General features: G+C 36.6%; 1 protein-coding gene across 1 annotated transcript in view; it reads right to left on the reverse strand.

Moving 5' to 3' along the window:
* l(3)80Fj (lethal (3) 80Fj) overlaps positions 1-17942 on the reverse strand; it is a 252563-nt gene extending 234621 nt beyond the window's left edge. Inside the window, exons 1-2 of the mRNA XM_089103680.1 lie at positions 17897-17942; positions 3435-3561 (exon numbers count right to left, since the gene is read on the reverse strand). Of these exons, the coding sequence (XP_088959806.1) occupies positions 3435-3561; positions 17897-17899 (130 nt within the window). The 5' untranslated portion in view covers positions 17900-17942. The remainder of the gene's footprint in view (positions 1-3434; positions 3562-17896) is intronic.
* Positions 17943-19984: the final 2042 nt, after the last annotated feature.

Here is a 19984-nt window from a genome sequence, read left to right on the forward strand (position 1 = left end):
GTGGAACAAAATTGGCATAGAAAAGGGAGATGCAAAGAAACAAAGGAAGTGATTCCGAAGTTTGATGCAAAGAAACAGAGATGCAAAGAAAAGTGAGATGCAAAGAAACAAAGGAAGTGATTCCGAAATTTAATGCAAAGAAACAGAGATGCAAAGAAAAGTGAGATGCAAAGAAACAAAGGAAGTGATTCAGAATTTTGATACAAAGAAACAGAGATGCAAAGAAACAAAGGAAGTGATTCCGAAGTTTGATGCAAAGAAACAGAGATGCAAAGAAAAGTGAGATGCAAAGAAACAAAGGAAGTGATTCCGAAGTTTGATGCAAAGAAACAGAGATGCAAAGAAAAGTGAGATGCAAAGAAACAAATTAAGTGATTCCGAAGTTTGATGCAAAGAAACAGAGATGCATAGAAAAGTGAGATGCAAAGAAGCAAAGGAAGTGATTCCGAAGTTTAACACCAAGCTGACTGAATATCTTTTACGACTTAATAGGTCTGGCATATGAATCGTTACCAAATCCATTACAGGTAATAGGAATATCTGGAATCATCTCACCCAAATAGGAACAGCTGATTTCCCAGTTTGCAAGGCATCTAATAGGAGAAAGTCTTACTGTGACTAAATACCAGTTAGAGGAACCTCATAAACTGGATGTTAAGATTGAGTACATATTTGGGAAGGTAATATGCAACAGCTCGCAAAACACATGGTAAGGATCCCCCCTCCTCGCCACTACTTACATTTTTATGTTGAGGCAACTGGCCTTTCGGGTTTGATCCTCAACTCAGTTTGATGAATCCGTGCATAGTAGTTATAATAAGGTTTTTAGTATTTTAGTTACTCCTCTTTGGGCATCGTATAATTGCAGGAAATTACAATAGCTATTTTACCAAAGGTATGACTCCCAATACAAAATGCAATTTATACGGAAAAATACTTCAAACTGTATGTTTTAGGCATGCATACAACTCATGGGCACAAAGCTGGGTTCCAGGGTCTACCCCCTCCCCCTTCCATGTAAGTCACAAACATAAACATGTCATACATCTTTTCACTCTTAATTATTCAGGATGACCTTGAATTATTAGACGACTGTTCTAAAACAATACATTGCAAAAAAAAACATAGATCATTTCATTTCAAAATTTGATATTTAATGATTATTCAAGTCACTAACAAGAATTGCAGGACTAAACACGAAAATAGACAAAAAAATCTAAAACAAAAATTGTCATAGCCTACAAGTTTGACACATAGCATAGAATGATAAAGTTCTTGTTGAGGGGTTTGTTGCTGTCTTGGAAAGTAATTGAGTCAGGTGAATGTAATTTTTAAGAATGAATCCAGAGCCTAAAATATACCCCAAGAAGGTCTTGCCAAACTATTGTCTCTACTCTTTCTTTATTCCGAAGGCTTGTAGGATTACATACATGACAGGTCTGTACATATTTAAATCTTTGACAAAAAAGTTTAACCATAATTTTGGTTCGCAAATCTCATTTCCATTGGCTCTAGTTTCGAAAATGGAATTCCTATTATTTAAGTAGAATTTTAAGCCATTTTAAGTTTTTTCCCAAAATTTAGGACATGATTTACAGATATTTAAAACCTTATAAATCAGGCTTGAGCAGAGGTATGAGGCCAGAACACTTTTCTTGAGCCTTGTTTGAGCAGTAGCTTAATTTTTATAAGACAAAGATTGCAAAAGGTCATCAAAGGTCAATGCCCTTTTGAGGGGGAAGAAATGGAGGTGGGTACTTTAAAATACCTTCCAGAGGATCATTAAAGCTTTGGATTCATTCCCGAGAGTTTCATCCCATTAACTCAACCAATTTCAAAGATCAAGAAAAGCCCCTAATTTAGAATTTTCTTGCTTCCAATATCCAGGTAACCTAATTGGACTACTTAAGTGAACCTCTTTGAACTTAAATTAGTTACGTGAACAAGTTGAGTCATTAAAGAAAACAGCAATTAAACTAATTCTGTATGAAACACTACTAGTGTATAAAACACTACTACCAAATTCATCATGTCTGAGAACCCTGAAAGATTTCTGAGTTAAAAGTGTATCTAAAAAATACAAATTCTATTGTTATTCCTAAGAAGTATATTCATGGATGTATTAGAACTTTATCTTTTATTTATTTATTAATTCCAAAATGCAGTAAGCTTCACCAAACTTGTTGCATTAAACATTATAACAATGCTGAAACGCAGTCTATGAAAAAATACAGGTCACAAAAACAACTAATACTAAAAAAGAAGGAATATTCTCAAGACAGTCTGTGACAAGACTTAGCAAGGAAATCTCTAGAGGCCAAACTACTTTTGAAAGACTAGACCATGATAGTCGTAACTGTTTCCAATGGAAGTACGTTCTGAGTCTTCCACTCTTGGCTAGATAAAGAGTTTTGGCCTAATCTTTTCTGTGGACATGGTGGGTATATTTTGTGTTGGTGTTGATGGGTACTACTGTATTCTTTAAAAGTGAAGTAAGTTGGAGTTATATTATAAATGTTCCTAACAATGCGGAATGTATTTACTATATCAGCTCTATCATGCTGGAACTGAAGACTAGGCAACTGTACTGTAGCCTCTGCACTCTCTGGTGGTATAGTAGATGTCTCAGGTAAAGTATGATTTTGGTGGCCCTACATTGCACTTTCTCAAGTCTTTCTCTCTCTCTCTCTTTTTTTGAGCAGATACCATTCTGACGAACAATACTCAAGTATTGAATGCACAATGGATAGACGAAGTGAAATCAATGACTGTAGATTAAACTTAGAGAATGTAAGCTTTAAATATAATAATTGGTAATTTGCCCTATGGGTGATACTTCATACATATTTATCAAGTTTGAGACTTGAATCAAAGAAACCCCAAGGTCTCAAACATACTCCATGCTTGAAATTGATTTACCATCAACAAAGTAATGGTAATGATGAGGGAGTCTATGCAAATAGTGTACAGCATTGCACTTGGTATCATTAATGAACATAGAGTTTGCTGTACACCACTGGTGCAGAGCATCCAAATCCTCTTGAAGTAAAGAAATCTCATGTCCATTCATGACTGACCTGTAATTATATCTTGAAAGAGCTTTCTTCACTTGGAGAGCTTAGTGGCTCTCTGTCAATTCTCTCCATAAGTTATCCATCATACCTGAAGATCCCAGAACAAAGATTATAGCCCTCTATTGGTAATTTTTCAGTTCAAAACCAACACTCAAAAGTTGACCATTATAAAATTTCAATAACTTAGAAAAAGGAGAAACAATCCAAAGAATGATATGTTATCAGTGACCGCATTATCATCCAATTCATCATGTCTGAGAACCCTGAAAGATTTCTGTCTGAAACATCAATCTAGAAAAAATAGAAAATTTTGTTGTATTTCCTAAGAAGCAAAACTGTTCTGTAACTTATAATACAAACCTTCCTTTTCCTTTTCTGGAGTTTTCTGATTCTGTAGATAGAGCTTTATATCTTCAAACACCTGTCTTCTCTCTGAGAGCTTAGTGGCTTGAATTTTAAATGGAAGATCTTTGAAAAGGAATTCAGACTAAAAAGAAGGAAAAAGAATAAATTTTGAACAAAACTTTGTTGCTAAATTTAAAATTATAATATATACAAAATACAAAATATTATAAAAATATATATAATATATAATATAAAATATTATATAATATATAAAAAATATAAAATATACAAAAACATCAACTGAATGACTTGAAAGATGGGTCAACTGCACAAAAAATAAACACATAAGATACACTCTAGACATGTATATACTAGTTTGGAAATTCTACTTCAATGCAAAATTAAGTCCTGACTTGTTGTAGAAACAATACCTGTCCAAGCTGCAATTAGTCCTCTCCTGTTGCCTACAATTTTTTTTTAGAAATGTTGACAAATAACACCAAATGTTGACAAATAACAAAATTGAAAGCACAACATGATTTTCACTATGTGTCATTTGAAAAACATAGCAGTCCCGAGCCCCCCTCCGACTCTCCTCCACCCCTTTACTGCCAACCTTTTAGCTGAAACATAGGCATATTGTGCTTTGCTTGAAATGTAATCACACAAGGGTTTTCAATCTGCAGGACTGAAGGACCAAACTGGGTCAGTCCCTCCCACAACCCCACTTCACTGTCCATTTTTTTAGTAGAAAGGCAGGCATGATATATTTCCTTCAAAAAAAAATTATGGAAAGATTTACAATCTGTATGATTGTATGACCAAATTGGAAGCTTGAGTTGGTCCATCCAGCAAAGGCCGTCCTCCCAACTGTAGACTTTTTTGACCCATGAGCTCTCCAACCCTACTGTCATCTTTTCAGCAAATAACTAAGCAGAAGGCTTCCATTTCATATGCAATTTTATAGCTGCTTATAGAGAGAAATTTTCACTTAGAAGTCTGGTGACTGTGTTATCTTGGATAACCATGCTATTTTAAAAAGCCTTTTCATCTAACTGGCAAGAAAGCTATATTTGTAAGTCCTTGAGCAAAGAGGATCCAAAGACACAAGAAAAAAAAATCAAAAAATAGGTTTCCTTAAAAAATGAGGCACAAAATAGGCTGAAAAACAGCCAAAAACAGCATGAATCTTATTAGCATGACACTTACATCTGTAAGTTGAAGTGCCAAGGGGATCCTAATGTACAATAAAAAGTTCATATTTAAGATTGTCTACAGGATGGGGTCAGGATGGCTTCAGTCCAATAGAAGACCAAAAATTATGTTGATTTACAAACTGTACAAAATTCCCATCTCCATTCACCCTGAATTTGAAATTAAAAACATAAATAAAAAATTATACACACTAAAAATCTGCATGATTTGAAACCTTCTTCCCTTCCTACACAAATTTACAAATTATTTTCAGAACTAAAGCCTAAAGTTTAAATCTAAGATCTAAGTTCCACACAAAAAACTTAATTTTTTTTTACAAAAAATTAACCCATAATAAAGCTTTGTTAAATAAAAAGTGAACAGAAATTTAGTTAATGTAGCATCCCGCTGAGCTCGCTTGCTTATTAGTTTAAGTGTTGTTTTTGTTATGTGCTTATATTTAGTGCTGCTTTGCTTTGCTCTGCTTGTGTGCTTATATTGTTGTATTTACAGGTGCTTGGGTCATATTAAAGAGCTAAATCAACTCGAATATTACGAATTCTATATGGTGTCAGAAGTGGGATATTGAACAGCAAACAAGGATGGAGTAACCCCTCCAGAAATCAACTGGGAATCTGAAAATCTTGATGAAGAATGGTCGAAGTTTGAAGAACATGCAAGACTTATGTTTCTAGGCCCTCTCTCTGGTAAATAAGAGAAGATTCAGTGTGCCTATCTACTAATATGGATTGGCGAAAAAGGAAGAGACATTTTCAAAACTTTCGACATTGAAGCGGATGATGCAAATAAAATCGAGCCTTACCTTTCGAAATTTCGTGAATATGCTGCTCCAAAGAAGAACAAAGTGTTTGCCAGATATATCTTTCAGAAACGTGACCAGCGTGATGGAGAGACACTTGAGAAATACATCACAGAACTGAAGTTATTAGTCAAGCCACGCGAATACCATGATCCAAAAGAAATGACCAGAGATAAAATCGTCTGTGGCATCAGAAATCCAAGAATACAAGAGAAACTTTTAGCTGAAGGCAACAGCTTAACACTGGAGAGAGCAGTAGAAGTTTGTAGGATCTATGAAACGACCCAAGCACAGCTGAAGTCATTCGACAACAATTTTCACCATCCCCCGATCAAACAGAAAGTGGATGTAGTATACCGGAAACAACCGAAACCAGCAGACGCACGATCAAGATCGAGAGGCACAGAGTGCTACTTCTGTGGAGGAATCTATGGCCCCGGACACAGCTGTCCTGCCAAAGGGAAAACATGCTCAAAGTGCAGAAAGTTAAACCACTTCGCAAAAGTATGCCGCAGCAAAGTTGTGAATGCCATCGAAAATGACAAACGGAGCCGAATAGCAGAAACTGCTGAAGAGGATGAAATACTGCTATACGCTGTACAGCAAGATGGGAGTAAGGATGAGGCGTTTGTTCCACTGAAGATCAACAATCAGACTACTGTAAGCTTCAAAATCGATACTGGGGCTCAGGCAAACATCATACCACAACACTACTTCGATCTCCTTGCCCCAAAACCACTTATACAGCCAACAAAGCAAAAACTCACCAGCTACTGTGGCTCAACCATCTCAACAGTTGGAACCTGCTTCCTATCATGCAGCTACAATGAAACGTCTGAACAGAAACATAGGTTTTTCATAGTTGGAGGAAATTCTGTTCCTATCCTAGGATTCAAGTCTAGCAAAAATATGAACCTAGTGAAACTTGTCCTTAATATAGACGCCTCAGATGATGGCAAGTCGACGCCAGATCTGAAGCCACTACTTGAACAATACAAAGAGTTGTTCTCTGACATCGGGAAAATACAAGGCGAGTGCGAGATTCACCTCAAGGAAGGATTTATGCCGACAGCATATCCCGCCAGAAAAGTGCCTATCGCGATGCGTGAGAAATTGAAACAAGAGCTGGACAGACTGGAAAGTTTGGGGATAATAGGAAAGGTGGAAGAGCCTACAGAGTGGGTCAACTCGATGGTGCTAGTTGAAAAGAAGGATGGAGGCGTGAGACTTTATATCGATCCAGTAGACCTCAACAAGGCCATCAAGCGCCCTCATTACCCGATCCCGACTTTCGAAGACGCCATTGCCGATCTGAGTGGTGCAAAATATTTCTTAAAGCTTGATGCCACCTCGGGGTACTGGTCGCTCGTGCTCTCAAAAGCAGCTTCAGACCTCACAACATTTAACACAATCTACAGCAGATACCGTTGGAAGAGATATCCCTTCGGGTTGATATCTGCCCAGGACGAGCTCCAGCGGAAGATGGAAGAGATATTTCAAGGTTTGGAAGGTCTTAAAATACTCGTCGATGACCTACTTATCTACGGAGCCACCCGAGAAGAGCACGACAGAAGACTTTCAGACTTGCTTGAAAGAGCTAAACAGAAGGGTGTGAAATTCAACAGATCAAAGTGCCAGATTGCAGTTCAGCCAGTCTGCTACTTTGGTCACATCATCAGCAACGCTGGCATTAAACCAGACCCCGAGAAACTCCGCGCTATCAACGAGATGCCTACCCCAAAATCGAGAGGAGCTGCAGACTCTCCTTGGAATGCTGAACTTTCTCTTGAGGTACATCCCAAACCTGGCGACACAGAACCGACCATTAAGGGATCTGATTAAAGCTAACGAGTTCGAATAGAAAGAGCTCCACACCACATGTCTCAACCAGCTCAAAGAATCCATAGTAACCAACCTGGCTTTCTTTGACAACTCCAGCCCAAACCTTGAGCTCGGAGTTAATGCCTTGAAACATGGACTAGGAGCACGAATATCCGCGAGCGGCAAAGTCTTCGCCTACGCGTCAAGATCGTTGAGCAAATCCGAACAGAACTACTCACAGCTTGAAAAAGAACCCTTTGCCATAGTCTATGGCTGCCGTCATTACCACCACTACCTATACAGAAGGAAAGTACTGGTCATCACGGATCATTGACCACTCGAATCCACACTAATCAAACCCCTCCATACAGCACCACCAAGGATTCAACGCCTGATGATGTACATACAGCCGTATGACTTGACTTTCAAGTACCAGGCTGGTAAGGAAATCCCTGTCGCAGATGCACATAAGAATTACACGAAGAGATCGAAATTTTTGTACATTCATTTGTGAAATCCATACCCGCCACGAGCAGCAGACGTGAGGAAATTAAACAGGGGACCTTGACAGATCACGAACTCCAAGCACTGAAGACAGCCATCTTGAAGGGATGGCCCAAAAACAGGAGACAATGCCCAAACACTATAGTCCAGTACTCGAGTATTCGCCAAGATCTCTCAACACACGATGACCAGATCTTCAAAGGTTCGAGAATCGTCATTCCTACCACTCTACGAGATGACGTCTTAAAGGGACTACATTCCGCTCATTTGGGCACAGAAAAAACCAAGCAAAGAGCCCAAATGATCGTTTACTGGCCAGGTATTGGAAAAGACATTGAAACGTTTATCCAAAGATGCGATGCCTGCACTCACACGATGTCGAACAATCAAAAAGAGCCAATGATTCCCATACCGATCCCGTCACTACCATGGCAGCACGTGGGATGCGATTTGTTTGAATGGAATGGGAAACAGTATGCAATAACGGTCGACTATTACAGCCGCTATTTCGAGGTGGACAACCTAGCCTCCACCACCACTTCTCAAGTGGTCACGAAACTCAAAGGCTACTTTACTTGCCATGAAATACCAGCCGTTCTCACTTCTGATAACGGGCTGCAGTTCAGTTCCAGCAAATTCAGGCTATTCACGAAAAACTGGGGCATCGAACATCAAACGTCTAGCCCTTATCACCCCACGGCAAATGGGCTCGTCGAGAAATGCGTGCAAACCTGCAAGAGAATCTTGAACAAGTCCAAGATCAGCGGACAGGACCCATACATCGGCATCCTAGAATACTGGAACATGCCCGTAGACGGTATGGCAGCTCCAGCCCAGCTGCTCATGAGCAGGCAGCTGCGATCAGTCCTCCCTGTCATGCAGCAGCACCTAGAGAATAATATTGTGCCCGAAGCAAGCTTTTGGACACATAGAGAGAAATCTAGAGTGCGACAGAAGGAGTACTACAACAGGACTGCTAAATCCCTGCCCGAAATCCAGGTAGAGTTGAGACACCCAGCAGTCCTTGGAAGAGAGGAACCATTGTCGAAGTTTGCTCGCAGCCACAATCGTACACAGTTGCTACCAACGACAGATCGACGCTCCGATGTAACAGGGTTAGACTTTTCCACAGGAAATCAGACAAAGCAATCCATTCAGAACAAGACTACCAAAATGCAGAAACCACAGAACTGTCCGAGGTGGTACCCAAAGTCAACTCTGCTGAGCGCCCAGCCTCACCCAGCTTGGCAGCCCCCACTGAACGCAACGGAAATAGTGCCACCGCCCCTACTAGCGCCGTAGCGCAAGAACAGACGAGATCAGTCCTGGACATAGGCAGAGTGAAGCGAACAAGATCTGGTAGAACGATAACCAAACCCATTAGGTTAAACTTATAGAGACAACAGCACGGTCGGAAGAAGGAAGATGTAGCATCCCGCTGAGCTTGCTTGCCTATTAGTTTAAGTGTTGTTTTTGTTATGTGCTTATATTTAGTGCTGCTTTGCTTTGCTCTGCTTGTGTGCTTATATTGTTGTATTTACAGGTGCTTGGGTCATATTAAAGAGCTAAATCAACTCGAATATTACGAATTCTACAGTTAAAAAACACTTTCTAATTAAATTTTTTTCAGAAGAAAGTAAAGAGCAAAATTAAAACCTAAACAAAGCAAAAAAATAGCCATATAGTAATGACCCAAAATTTTACAAATGAATGTACAACCTGAAATTAAGAACAATTTAGCCATAATTAAAACAAACAGGAATTACAACAAATTAAGCTGAAGATACTGTCCACACCCCCTCATCATTATTTTTGGTAGTAAAACTAAGATATAAACATACTATTCAATTCAAATATCATTGCTCTGTTAATCAATTCAAAATATATGTATTTCTTTCAACTGGATGTCATAAACTTCTAGATTTAATTTCAAAATTCAAACTTGCTTCCCCTCATTTTTTGTACTGTCTTGAACTATTGACAACATTGAAAATAGCAAAATTAAAGAGTTAAATGATGATGTTCAAAACAAAGGACTTTCCTAACTTAGCATTGAATTTTGACAGCTTGGCACTGAATTTCGAATTGAATGGTATGTTCTTCTATAGTTCTATTAGCACTGATCATCTTCAATCTAGAAAATTAATATAAAAAACCTTAAATTTAACATAATGCCTAGATATAGTTCTAGGCTTTATGCAAAAGTTTACCCTTTTTTTTCAAACTAGCATTAATATGAGTGAAAACAAGTAAGTATACAAACAATCCAACCAAAAACAGCATACTTATGTGTCTAGCCAAGGGTCACATCCAGGGATTAGGGGAAGGGGAGACTGGGACATATTTGCAATAGTGGTGAACAGGGGCAAAATTTTCTACTGGGTAGGGTTGGGGAGGGGGGGGAGAGTGGGCAACTGCCCCTTCCAGACCTAAGTTTGCCCCCCTCCCAGCTGAAATTTATTTTCTGCAAAAAAAACTTGTCAATATTAAGATAAGCCTGCATAATTCACACATCCAGAAAAACAGGTCAGTTTTTTTAGTATATGTTTACCTTTATTATAAGATATGATTCATTTTTCAGTTTTCACTGTCATTTTCACTTGATTTGGGAAAACCGGCTTCAACTCTGCCCCCCCCCAGTATTTTGACGAAATTATGCCAAAGGTGGTAAATATATCTGAAAACAGCACTGAATAAGGAATTACATGGTCTTATTAATACCTTATTAGGATGCAGTGAATTTAAAGTTTTTTATGTTCATCTGCTCTACCCTGCTGAAGAATAAACAAACTATTTGATCTTCCTTATAATGCTCTTCTGAAATATATCTATCATCACTGTTATGAATATATCCCAGCCCTGCCCCATTGGATATCACCAGAATTACATATAAAGTTTGTTGATTTTTTGGGGTTTGGATTACATTTTGTTCTTTATTTTCAATACAAGATGGTACATAATGCTAAATAAAGCCCATTTGGAAAAAAACTCACAAAGTCAGCCAAATTTGCACTAGACAAATTTATCTATCCTTCATATCTATGTGTCCATAGATAAAATCTGGAAAAAAAATTTAAAGCAACTGTCTTAAATGTAGAAAAGAATAAAACCTGAGAATCTTGGCATGTGCAACCTAAAACACTCTGTACTAGTACTACTACAAGCCAAAACTAGTAAATAAAGCTATGCAGAGAAAACAGGGCCTTTTCCAACTGGACAATTCAAAGAAAACTCATGGTGATCCTCAATAGCTTTTCCAGAGACAAACAAACACCAGACTAAAGCACAAGTTCCTTTCAAATAGAGTTTTCCGCTTGTGGAGCTCCCTTAGTGAAAAAAGGTGACCTCAACCAGCATGTATGCATTCAAGCTATCAATGGACAGGGAGTGGGTCAACAGACCATGGTGCACTGTTTGGGGTGCCACAGATGACTAACCATAATCACTGAAGCTGCTGGACAAAGGATTTGTCATTTTGCTAGCAAATGTGATTTAAGGTAATAGTACAAATATTTTAAATGTAAATGCAACAACCACCATGATAGGTTAAAAAAATACAGAAATAAACTAAGAAATTTGGCTTGGAAGGTTGTGATGGACCATGAACAAGCAATTACAGCTGACTCAAAACTGAATCCAAAGAGGTTCTCTCTTGGCTGCCTCTGCAGCCAACCAATCCAGAACAAGTAAACTTGATACCAATTTAATAGGGTCATATGATTTTGTGACTAAATTTTTAATAGTAGCCTGCCCATCAATTCAATTTAATTTATTTGTACACCCATCATAAACCCAGAAATTGATGGAAAAAACAGTAGAAAAGAAAAAACAAAAAACATACACTTAATTGAACAGACAAAGAAAACACACATACACATCAATCAAAGTGACAAGATTAGAGGTAGCAAAGGATGGCTGCTACCCTCCAACTTAGCACAATACTTGTCAAGCAACTGATTAACTGCAGAAAATGGATCAGTTACTGCATATCGCCGGATCAGGTACAAATTACTCGTTCTCAGTAGAACTTGCAGCAGAAACTTCAAATATCTGAAGAAAATTCTATGGATTTAAAATTTATCTTCTTTACGCAGAAGTTTCTAAAATGGTGTTATATATATAATATATGTGGCACTGCAACAGCATTATGAATTCTACCAAGTGAAAACCTATTAAGATTTCTCTTTGAAGAAATTGTGGCCCCATGTGCAGTTCTAATTTTATGCTCTATATGTGTGATGATTAGCAAACAAGTAGATGTCAATGTGTCACCAATGGGCAGTCCCAAGTATACTAGTGACTCCACAGGCTTGACAGACTGGGATCCTAGTTGAATGTGAGGTAGAACAGATTTATTCCAATTAAACAACATTACTTCCGATTTTGACACATAAAAACTAAGGCCAATATCACCATACTGAGATGACTATATATTATTGCTTGATCAAGTCAAAGCCTTTGGGAAAGTTCAGCATCAACAACTAATCTTGAAAGTAAAAGCACAAAGTGCATGAAAAGGTAGAAGCTTGGATAGAAGTCTTTCTTACTGTTATGACTCAAAGGGTGCTGATAGCAAGGGACAAAAGAGGCAGCAATAGCAAGGCTGTTTATTTCAAATCCCTGCCTTTCTATCATTAGAGAACCACAGGGTACAAACCTGGGGCCAACATTACTCAGCATGTACAGGATTGACTGTAAAACTAATCCAAAAATGTCTCTGACATTATTTGTTATTGACTGTAAGCTCCTTGGAGAGACCACAAACAACCCAAATCAGTCAACAATGCAGGTAGACTAGAATAAACAATCCAATTGGTGATTAAATTGGTGTCTGCAGTTCAACACCTCAAAATACAAAGTCCTGCATCTTGGATGTAATAATCCAAATCTCTTTACCTAATAGGTGAGACCAAGCTTGCAGCAGCAACTGAGGAAAAGGACTTGGGGGCCACTGTTGAAATGAGTTGAAGCTTCACAAACAAACCAAGTCCTGGGGCTTATAAAATGAATGTTCACCACCAAGAGGCAGAGTGTGGTAAAAAAAATATGATAAACTGTACAAAGCCAAAATTCAACCACACCTTGCGTTTGGCATAACCCTGGCCTCTCCTCAGTAGAAAATGGGCAAGAAGGCACTTTTAAGTGTTCAAAATAGAGCATCAGAGCTTACCCCTGTATTGCAAAACAAATCCTATGAAGATTGTCTCATATCACTTGGACTCCCAAGTTTAGTGTACTGTGGGAAAAGAGGACATACAATAAAAACTCACTTGAAAATGACCTCTTAGAGCAAGTCCTGTTACTCTTAAACACCACAAAAGGACGCTCTAAGAAAATACAGGTCCCATTGCATCAAACAGGAACAGTGATTGCAGTCTATTCTGTTCCACTGTGGAACAGCCTCTCTCAAGCTGCTATAAATAATTTCTGAGACCACACTGGCTAATCATGATAAAACGAAAAAATAGTAAAAAAGAGAAAAACGAGGATTATACAAGCCAGTGAAAAATATGGACTAAAATGCAAATATTTCAGTCAAGACCTCCACTTGACTGTCATCAGTGCAAGATAATAACATAAAAATTACTAATAAAAATCAAAGGATACTATAAAAAAAATTCCAAACCTTAAAACAAAGCACAACTAAAATTTGAAGACCCTTTCCATGTAATAGTGAAAGGGTAACTGAATGAAAAAAATACAGTACTGAATAGGAATTCAATTTTTTCCAGGTAAAACATCATCACAGATTAGATTAGGTTGCAAAATGTGATTATTTTTATTTAAGTAAAAACAATCAAAATGAATTAGTTCATTATAAATGGGGCTAGATAGCAAGCTGCTATGTATCCCCAAAGCTTTAAAGAACAGAGTCTATCAAGACTAGGCCAATGCTGAGCAGAGGCAAAATTAGGAGGGTTGATTGCAACCTTCCCACATCACCAGCAAGATTCTTGAAAGAGACTCAACACCAGCTTATCTTACAGAAAACACAATTTAAGGTAAGGTAGAATTCAAGATGAAGGGCTTTTTGCTATATTAGAAAGTAGTGGGTGATTAAACTCTTAGAAATGCACCTAGAGATTTAGCAATCCTAAGAATACCTTAACACTTAAATGAGGCACAAGGAAAATGGTCTACTCTTGAACCTTTGTTTAATCCTGTATTATAAGGTTTTAAAGATTAATAGCTTGAATCAGGAAAAAGCCTGAAAATCTGGGTGAAATAATCAGAATCAAATTTTCAAAAACTAGACCTAATGAATAAGAAACTAAAAACCTAAAATCATGGTAAAACTTTTTTTCTATGCTAGATAGGCATAGAATAAGATACACAGTAATCAGACAGCAAATCACCATTTCACAAGTTGAATAACTACAAAATCTCAATTATATCACTTAGAAAATGGATTGTTCCACTACTGAATTTTGTCACAATTTTTGTAATAAGAATATTATTAGCTTGAATATTTTATCACCACTCAATACCAAATAAATAGTACTACCACTGTAGTAATAAACAGTAATACCAAATAAATAGACTACCACTGCAGTAATAAACAGTAATACCAAATAAATAGACTACCACTGTAGTAATAAACAGTAATACCAAATAAATAGACTACCACTGTAGTAATAAACAGTAATACCAAATAAATAGACTACCACTGCAGTAATAAACAGTAATACCAAATAAATAGACTACCACTGTAGTAATAAACAGTAATACCAAATAAATAGACTACCACTGTAGTAATAAACAGTAATACCAAATAAATAGACTACCACTGTAGTAATAAACAGTAATACCAAATAAATAGACTACCATGGGTAGTCAATAAATAGTAGAGCTTAATCTTGGACACAGGATCTTCAGGTTGGAACAAAGCATCTGAATCTTAGGCAGACTTAATATTAGGCAGTTTTAATTTAAGACAAGTGTCATGAAGCAAAATAATTGTGTTTAAATAGACAAGACTATAAAAATAGCTTTTGCCTCAATTTTAATACTGAAAAACAATGTTGGCTAATACTGTAGTCAGCCAATTCTAACTAGCATAGTGCTTGCTAAAATATCTAAACCTACATGCATCATATTCAAAACTAGGAAACTGTTGCCTATGTTTAGGGAAGATGCAATTTAATCATGATAATTAAGTTAGCCAGGAAAAGCCTAGGCATTATCCAATTGGCCTACTGGGGGTCTTACACTAGACCTGGACCAGTCATGTAGTAGGATATGTAATCTTCTAAATTCTAGAAATAGTCTAGGCTATTTCATGCCTTTATCATGCTCTTTTATAATTCAAGAATTGCTTCTGGGGCTAATTGTATCTTGAGCCCTTAAAGGGGCCCCAAAGGTATTTCATTTTTGTAACCATACAAAGAAGTTATCAACACTAGTTAAGTTATTTAAAAGTGGTTACAAACGTATCACTAGTTTATGAATAAGTTGTTCAAGAATAATATATTCCAAAAATACTAATTATAAAAATTCAAGTCTCATTTATTAGGCAGCTCAAATGTAAACCATTTTCCTACTGTTTGACTTAAACTGTGTGTTTTTTTAATGTTGTCAAAAAAATAACACTGAATTTTACAATTCTAAACTTTGCTGTCAATAATTCAGTGTATATTCCAATTCAGGGTATATATTAGTGCATTTGGGGTGTAAAGTTCATGGTAAATTTGCAGTGGGCTAAGGGAAAAAACCAGTATCCAATTGAGTAAAATTGTGTAAAAATAAAACTCTAAAATTTTTGTTGCCAAAGAGGAACTGAAAAGAATTGTATATATCAGAGAAAAGCTAATAATCTAAGGTATACATGAATATGGTTGAAATTAAAACTTGAAATTATTAGTTTATTGACTTACCTACAAGCAGGGGTGTCCCAAGGGGGACAGGGAGGGGTGCGATGCCCCTCCAATGTTTTTTGCATATGGTAAAATTTTTGCTGAAGGCAAAGTTTCAGCAGAAATTTTGCAAAATTGCCCAAAATTCTTGATTTCTGCAGAAAATTTGGCATAAATCAGGTAGCAATTTGGTAAAATTTACAAAGATTGCCCCCCCCCCCCCAATCAAATGAGTCTTGAGACACCCCTGCCTACAAGGACCTCTTTTTGGAAATACTAATTATCATATTTTAATGTATATATCCTTTTAGTGTTTTAGTTTTATTGATATATTAACAGAAAGTGGTGCATTGTAACCAAATCAGCACTATACACAAAAGAAGTAAAGTTTGGTTACTGCTAATGAAACAAAATAAAATAGGATGGAAATATAATAGTTTAGAAACAAATTTGGGCTATATATTTGCATATTAGGGGGGAGGGGGTATAGCATAGCATATATTAAATATGTAACCTAACCTTGGTACCTTGCTCCCCCCTAAATCCCAAAAAACAATTGTTTAAATACTGTAAATGCAATGAGAAATCATGCTTTCTAATCAATTTAGATAGCAAATAGCTGTTTAATGGGTTTCCTTGTACAGTCTATAGCAGTGGTTTAGTTATAATGCACCAGTACCCAGAAAACTGATTTCTGATTCTAGAAATGCAACTTTTATTGCTTGATATTCATTTTATAAATCCAAATATTAGATATAATTTTTTCTTTTCAATTGCTTGTCAAAACAGACCAAATTTTTAATTTATGCTGACAAATTATTGGTGAAAATTTTACCAAGAAGGCAGAGTTTGGTAAATATCTACCAAATCATATTATTGACTTATGCATAAAGTGAATATACCAATCAATGCCTTTTTTATGCTGATTACAAATATAGGGTAAGACACCCAGTAGTCGGACACTTTAATCACTTTGAAAACTTTTTGACATTTAAACTACTCTAATTACTGTATTATACCACCTAGAAACTTAATTTTTGTATAACAAAATTTCTGAAGAATTTCTGAACAGGTAGGTTACTAATTCAAATAGTTTCACTTGTACAGTACCTCCCATTTTTGAATCTACTAACAAGTGACAATTCTGCCTTAACTTGGACATACAAACAGCTCATTGTAAGTTGGTTATTAAAATAGCATAAAAGATTCTGCCTGAGAATAGGCGGGTGGCCAACTACTGGGTGTCTTACCCTAATGATCATTTCTATTGGAAATGAATTTCAGCCCCCCCTATATATGCCAATTCAGGGTATATATTTCTACATTAGGGGGTGGGGGGGGGCAAATTTTGTTTCTGATGTAAATGGGAGGTAAGTTTAAACTTTACCCCCACACCCTCCCCTAATGTAGAAATATATACCCTGAAAAGGCATATATAGGGGGGGGGCTGAAATTTATTTCTAATAGAAATGATTATTATATTTGTAATCAGCATAAAAAAGGCATCAAGTGGTATATTCACTTTATGCGTAAGTCAATAATATGATTTGGTAGATATTTACCCCAAGTTCTTGTTACTGCCCTCACATTGAATCATGCTGTAGCAAAATAGGGGTGGTCCAAAAACCCATTGCTATTTTTCTGGGATGCCAAAGAAAAGTGGTCTTTCCCAAAAAGAGGTCTTTTACCCTATATCATTTGGCTAGGATGAAAGTGAAAACATCATTTGATACTTTTTTATACCTTCAGAGCCCCTTTAAGGGTTAACATGTAATTAGCCCCAGAAGCAATTCTTAATTATGAAAGAGCATAAAAAAGGCAGGAAATGATGTTTTCATTTTCTTCTTAGCTAAGTTATATGACCCACAAGAAGCTTACAAGCTATAGGAAATGTAAAAATGCTAGCTTGTTACTTTCCAGGATATTTTGGTCCCTGGGTTTATTCCTGAAAGTTTTATTAGCCTAAGCTTACTCAGCTAGTCTAGGCCTACTTTCCATCATGACTTATCAAGAAGCCTTTCATCTAAAACATTGATCAAATGGTATATCAGTATTCTAGCCAGGTAATCAATATAAAGGAAAACCTAAAGTTAAAAGCTAGGCTATTGCCCTTGAAAACACTTTATAGCCTACAACCCTATTTAAGGTTGTAGCCAAGATCCATTCCTGAATGTTTCATTCATATAACTCTTAGTATCCCAAGATATAAAAAACTGATCGATTTTTGTAGCCTACGCATCGTCTTAAAGAAACATGTATCTCCACAAAAATATTCAGACAATCACCATTGCTTTCAGCTTAGCCGGGTCACACTTTTTCTCTAAATTTGAATTTTTTGCTGTGTTACATATACAATGTTGCGAAGTTAGAATTTGTCCACTGAAACCATAGTGATATAAAGAAAAAACAGAACAGTCTTCTTGTCTCTATTTATACTAGTCCCCGAAGCCGCACCACGCCGAAATGACGGCGGCGAATGTGTGATTAAGTATCGGCGGCGCGATTTTTCTAATTAAAAATAATAATAAAAATTCCACTTCACCAAGCACGTTCAACCTCGATTTTAGTAAGGATTTTTAAATGGTTGGCTAAAAACATACAAGAACAATATGACAAAACAGGAATTTTTTGGGCCGTGCGGAAAGTGTTTATGTTCACCGTCCATCAGACCAAGTCGAATTCTCATTTTTAGCAACTAGACCCAGGGAAACCTATGTTGTGTTTATGTTTCACATCGCATTGTTCCTATAAAATCCCGTGTTTATTCATTTCCTTCTTGTTAATGATTTGGGCTAATGTGTGTATGACTTTCAAAGTTTGAAGTTCAAACTTCCCCTGTTCATCAAATACATACGAAAAGGAAGTGAAAAAAAAAAAAAATAACAACATCGAAAAAACACTGTATACAAATCAGATACCATGGCTTAACAACACCAACAATTTTAAATCAGCGGTTATATCACTTCAGTTAAAATTGATGTAACAAAATTCAGTTTGTTTACTCTGCCTGGAGCCATTGACCTTTTGGCCGTCACTATCAGTCCTGTTGTGCTAAAAAGCCGTTTAGCTGGGGCACATGTGGCCGGTACAGCCAGAACTTGACGAGCATAAACTGCCACTCGCGGGATCTGATACTAGTACTGGACCTTGGGGTCCCACAGAATGCCTCAAATGGGCTTCTTCTTTGTATCTGCTGAAAAAAGTTGTTTTATAAGGGAGAGCAAACCTGCACCTTCACCATAGGGCTCCTGCGCACTACACTACAGGAGGAACTAAACTGCACCTTTACCCTCTTTTCTTATCAACACGGAATAACCCTCCGAAATTCTTTTCTGAAAGAAGTGGTCAATATATAACGTTTCAAGTCAAAGTTTAAGGCTACTTCAACTTCAGTGTGTTCTGCTAACTGTGCAAAAAAATGTAATTCATTTCTATAGATATATTTAGAGCTATACTAGCTCTAGATAATCTACCAAGCGGGAAACTACCGCAAATCAGCATCGATAAATAAATGAAACCCAAAACGAACAAAAATAACAATAAATAACTGAGTCAAACTCAAAACGAGCAGAAATTAACATAAGCTGGGCTCAAAACCCCTATGCCTTCCCAAGGCCAGAACATAATTTTCACTTTACTGAAAAAATATAAATGTTTTTACTTTTATAACTTTAATAAATCAAATAATATTAACATTTTGATTACTAAATATCATATATGTATATTAAACTGACAATACACATTCATTTTTGTTTTTGTCAGTGGAGTGCAAATAATGATCTGGCCTTGGGAAGGCATAGGGGTTGGGATCCTAAATTTTGTTAATTTCTGCTTGTTTTGAGTTTAACTCGGTAATTTATTGACATTTCTGCTTCGTTCAGGCTTCATTTATTTATTTAGGCTGTTCCGCGGTAGTTTTACGCTTGGGAGATTATTTGATTTTAATTTTGCTTATTTTTGGTTTAATGGAGTTCTTTACTTTTCTTTTAAATAACTTATTTTTTGGAAACAGTTTTTTTTTAATTAATATCTGTTCATTTCATATTGATATAGTCTTTTAAGGGAAAAAGCAAATAATACTTTAAATCTTTTTGTTTTTTTAAGGATTAATAGTTTTGCCTACTGTTTGCATACTGAAAAACAATTTTCAGCAAAATTTAACAACATATACCCTCTTAAAAATCTAGACACAAAATAGTAGTGTTTAATTTAGTTTCACCCCTCCTCTAGTTGACCTGAAATGGAAAACTTGATACCATTCACAAAAAAATCTGTTTATTTTCTTTGATAGCTTGGATACACTTACGCTAATTTGATTTGGTTAAATTTTAAGAGCAGAAGCAGCCCCGAAAGTTTGAACATAATACCCTCAG

This window comes from Artemia sp. Qi Xiang Cuo, chromosome 17, assembly GCF_049724085.1.
Source record: "Artemia sp. Qi Xiang Cuo chromosome 17, ASM4972408v1, whole genome shotgun sequence".
In the NCBI taxonomy this organism is placed as follows: domain Eukaryota; kingdom Metazoa; phylum Arthropoda; class Branchiopoda; order Anostraca; family Artemiidae; genus Artemia; species Artemia sp. Qi Xiang Cuo.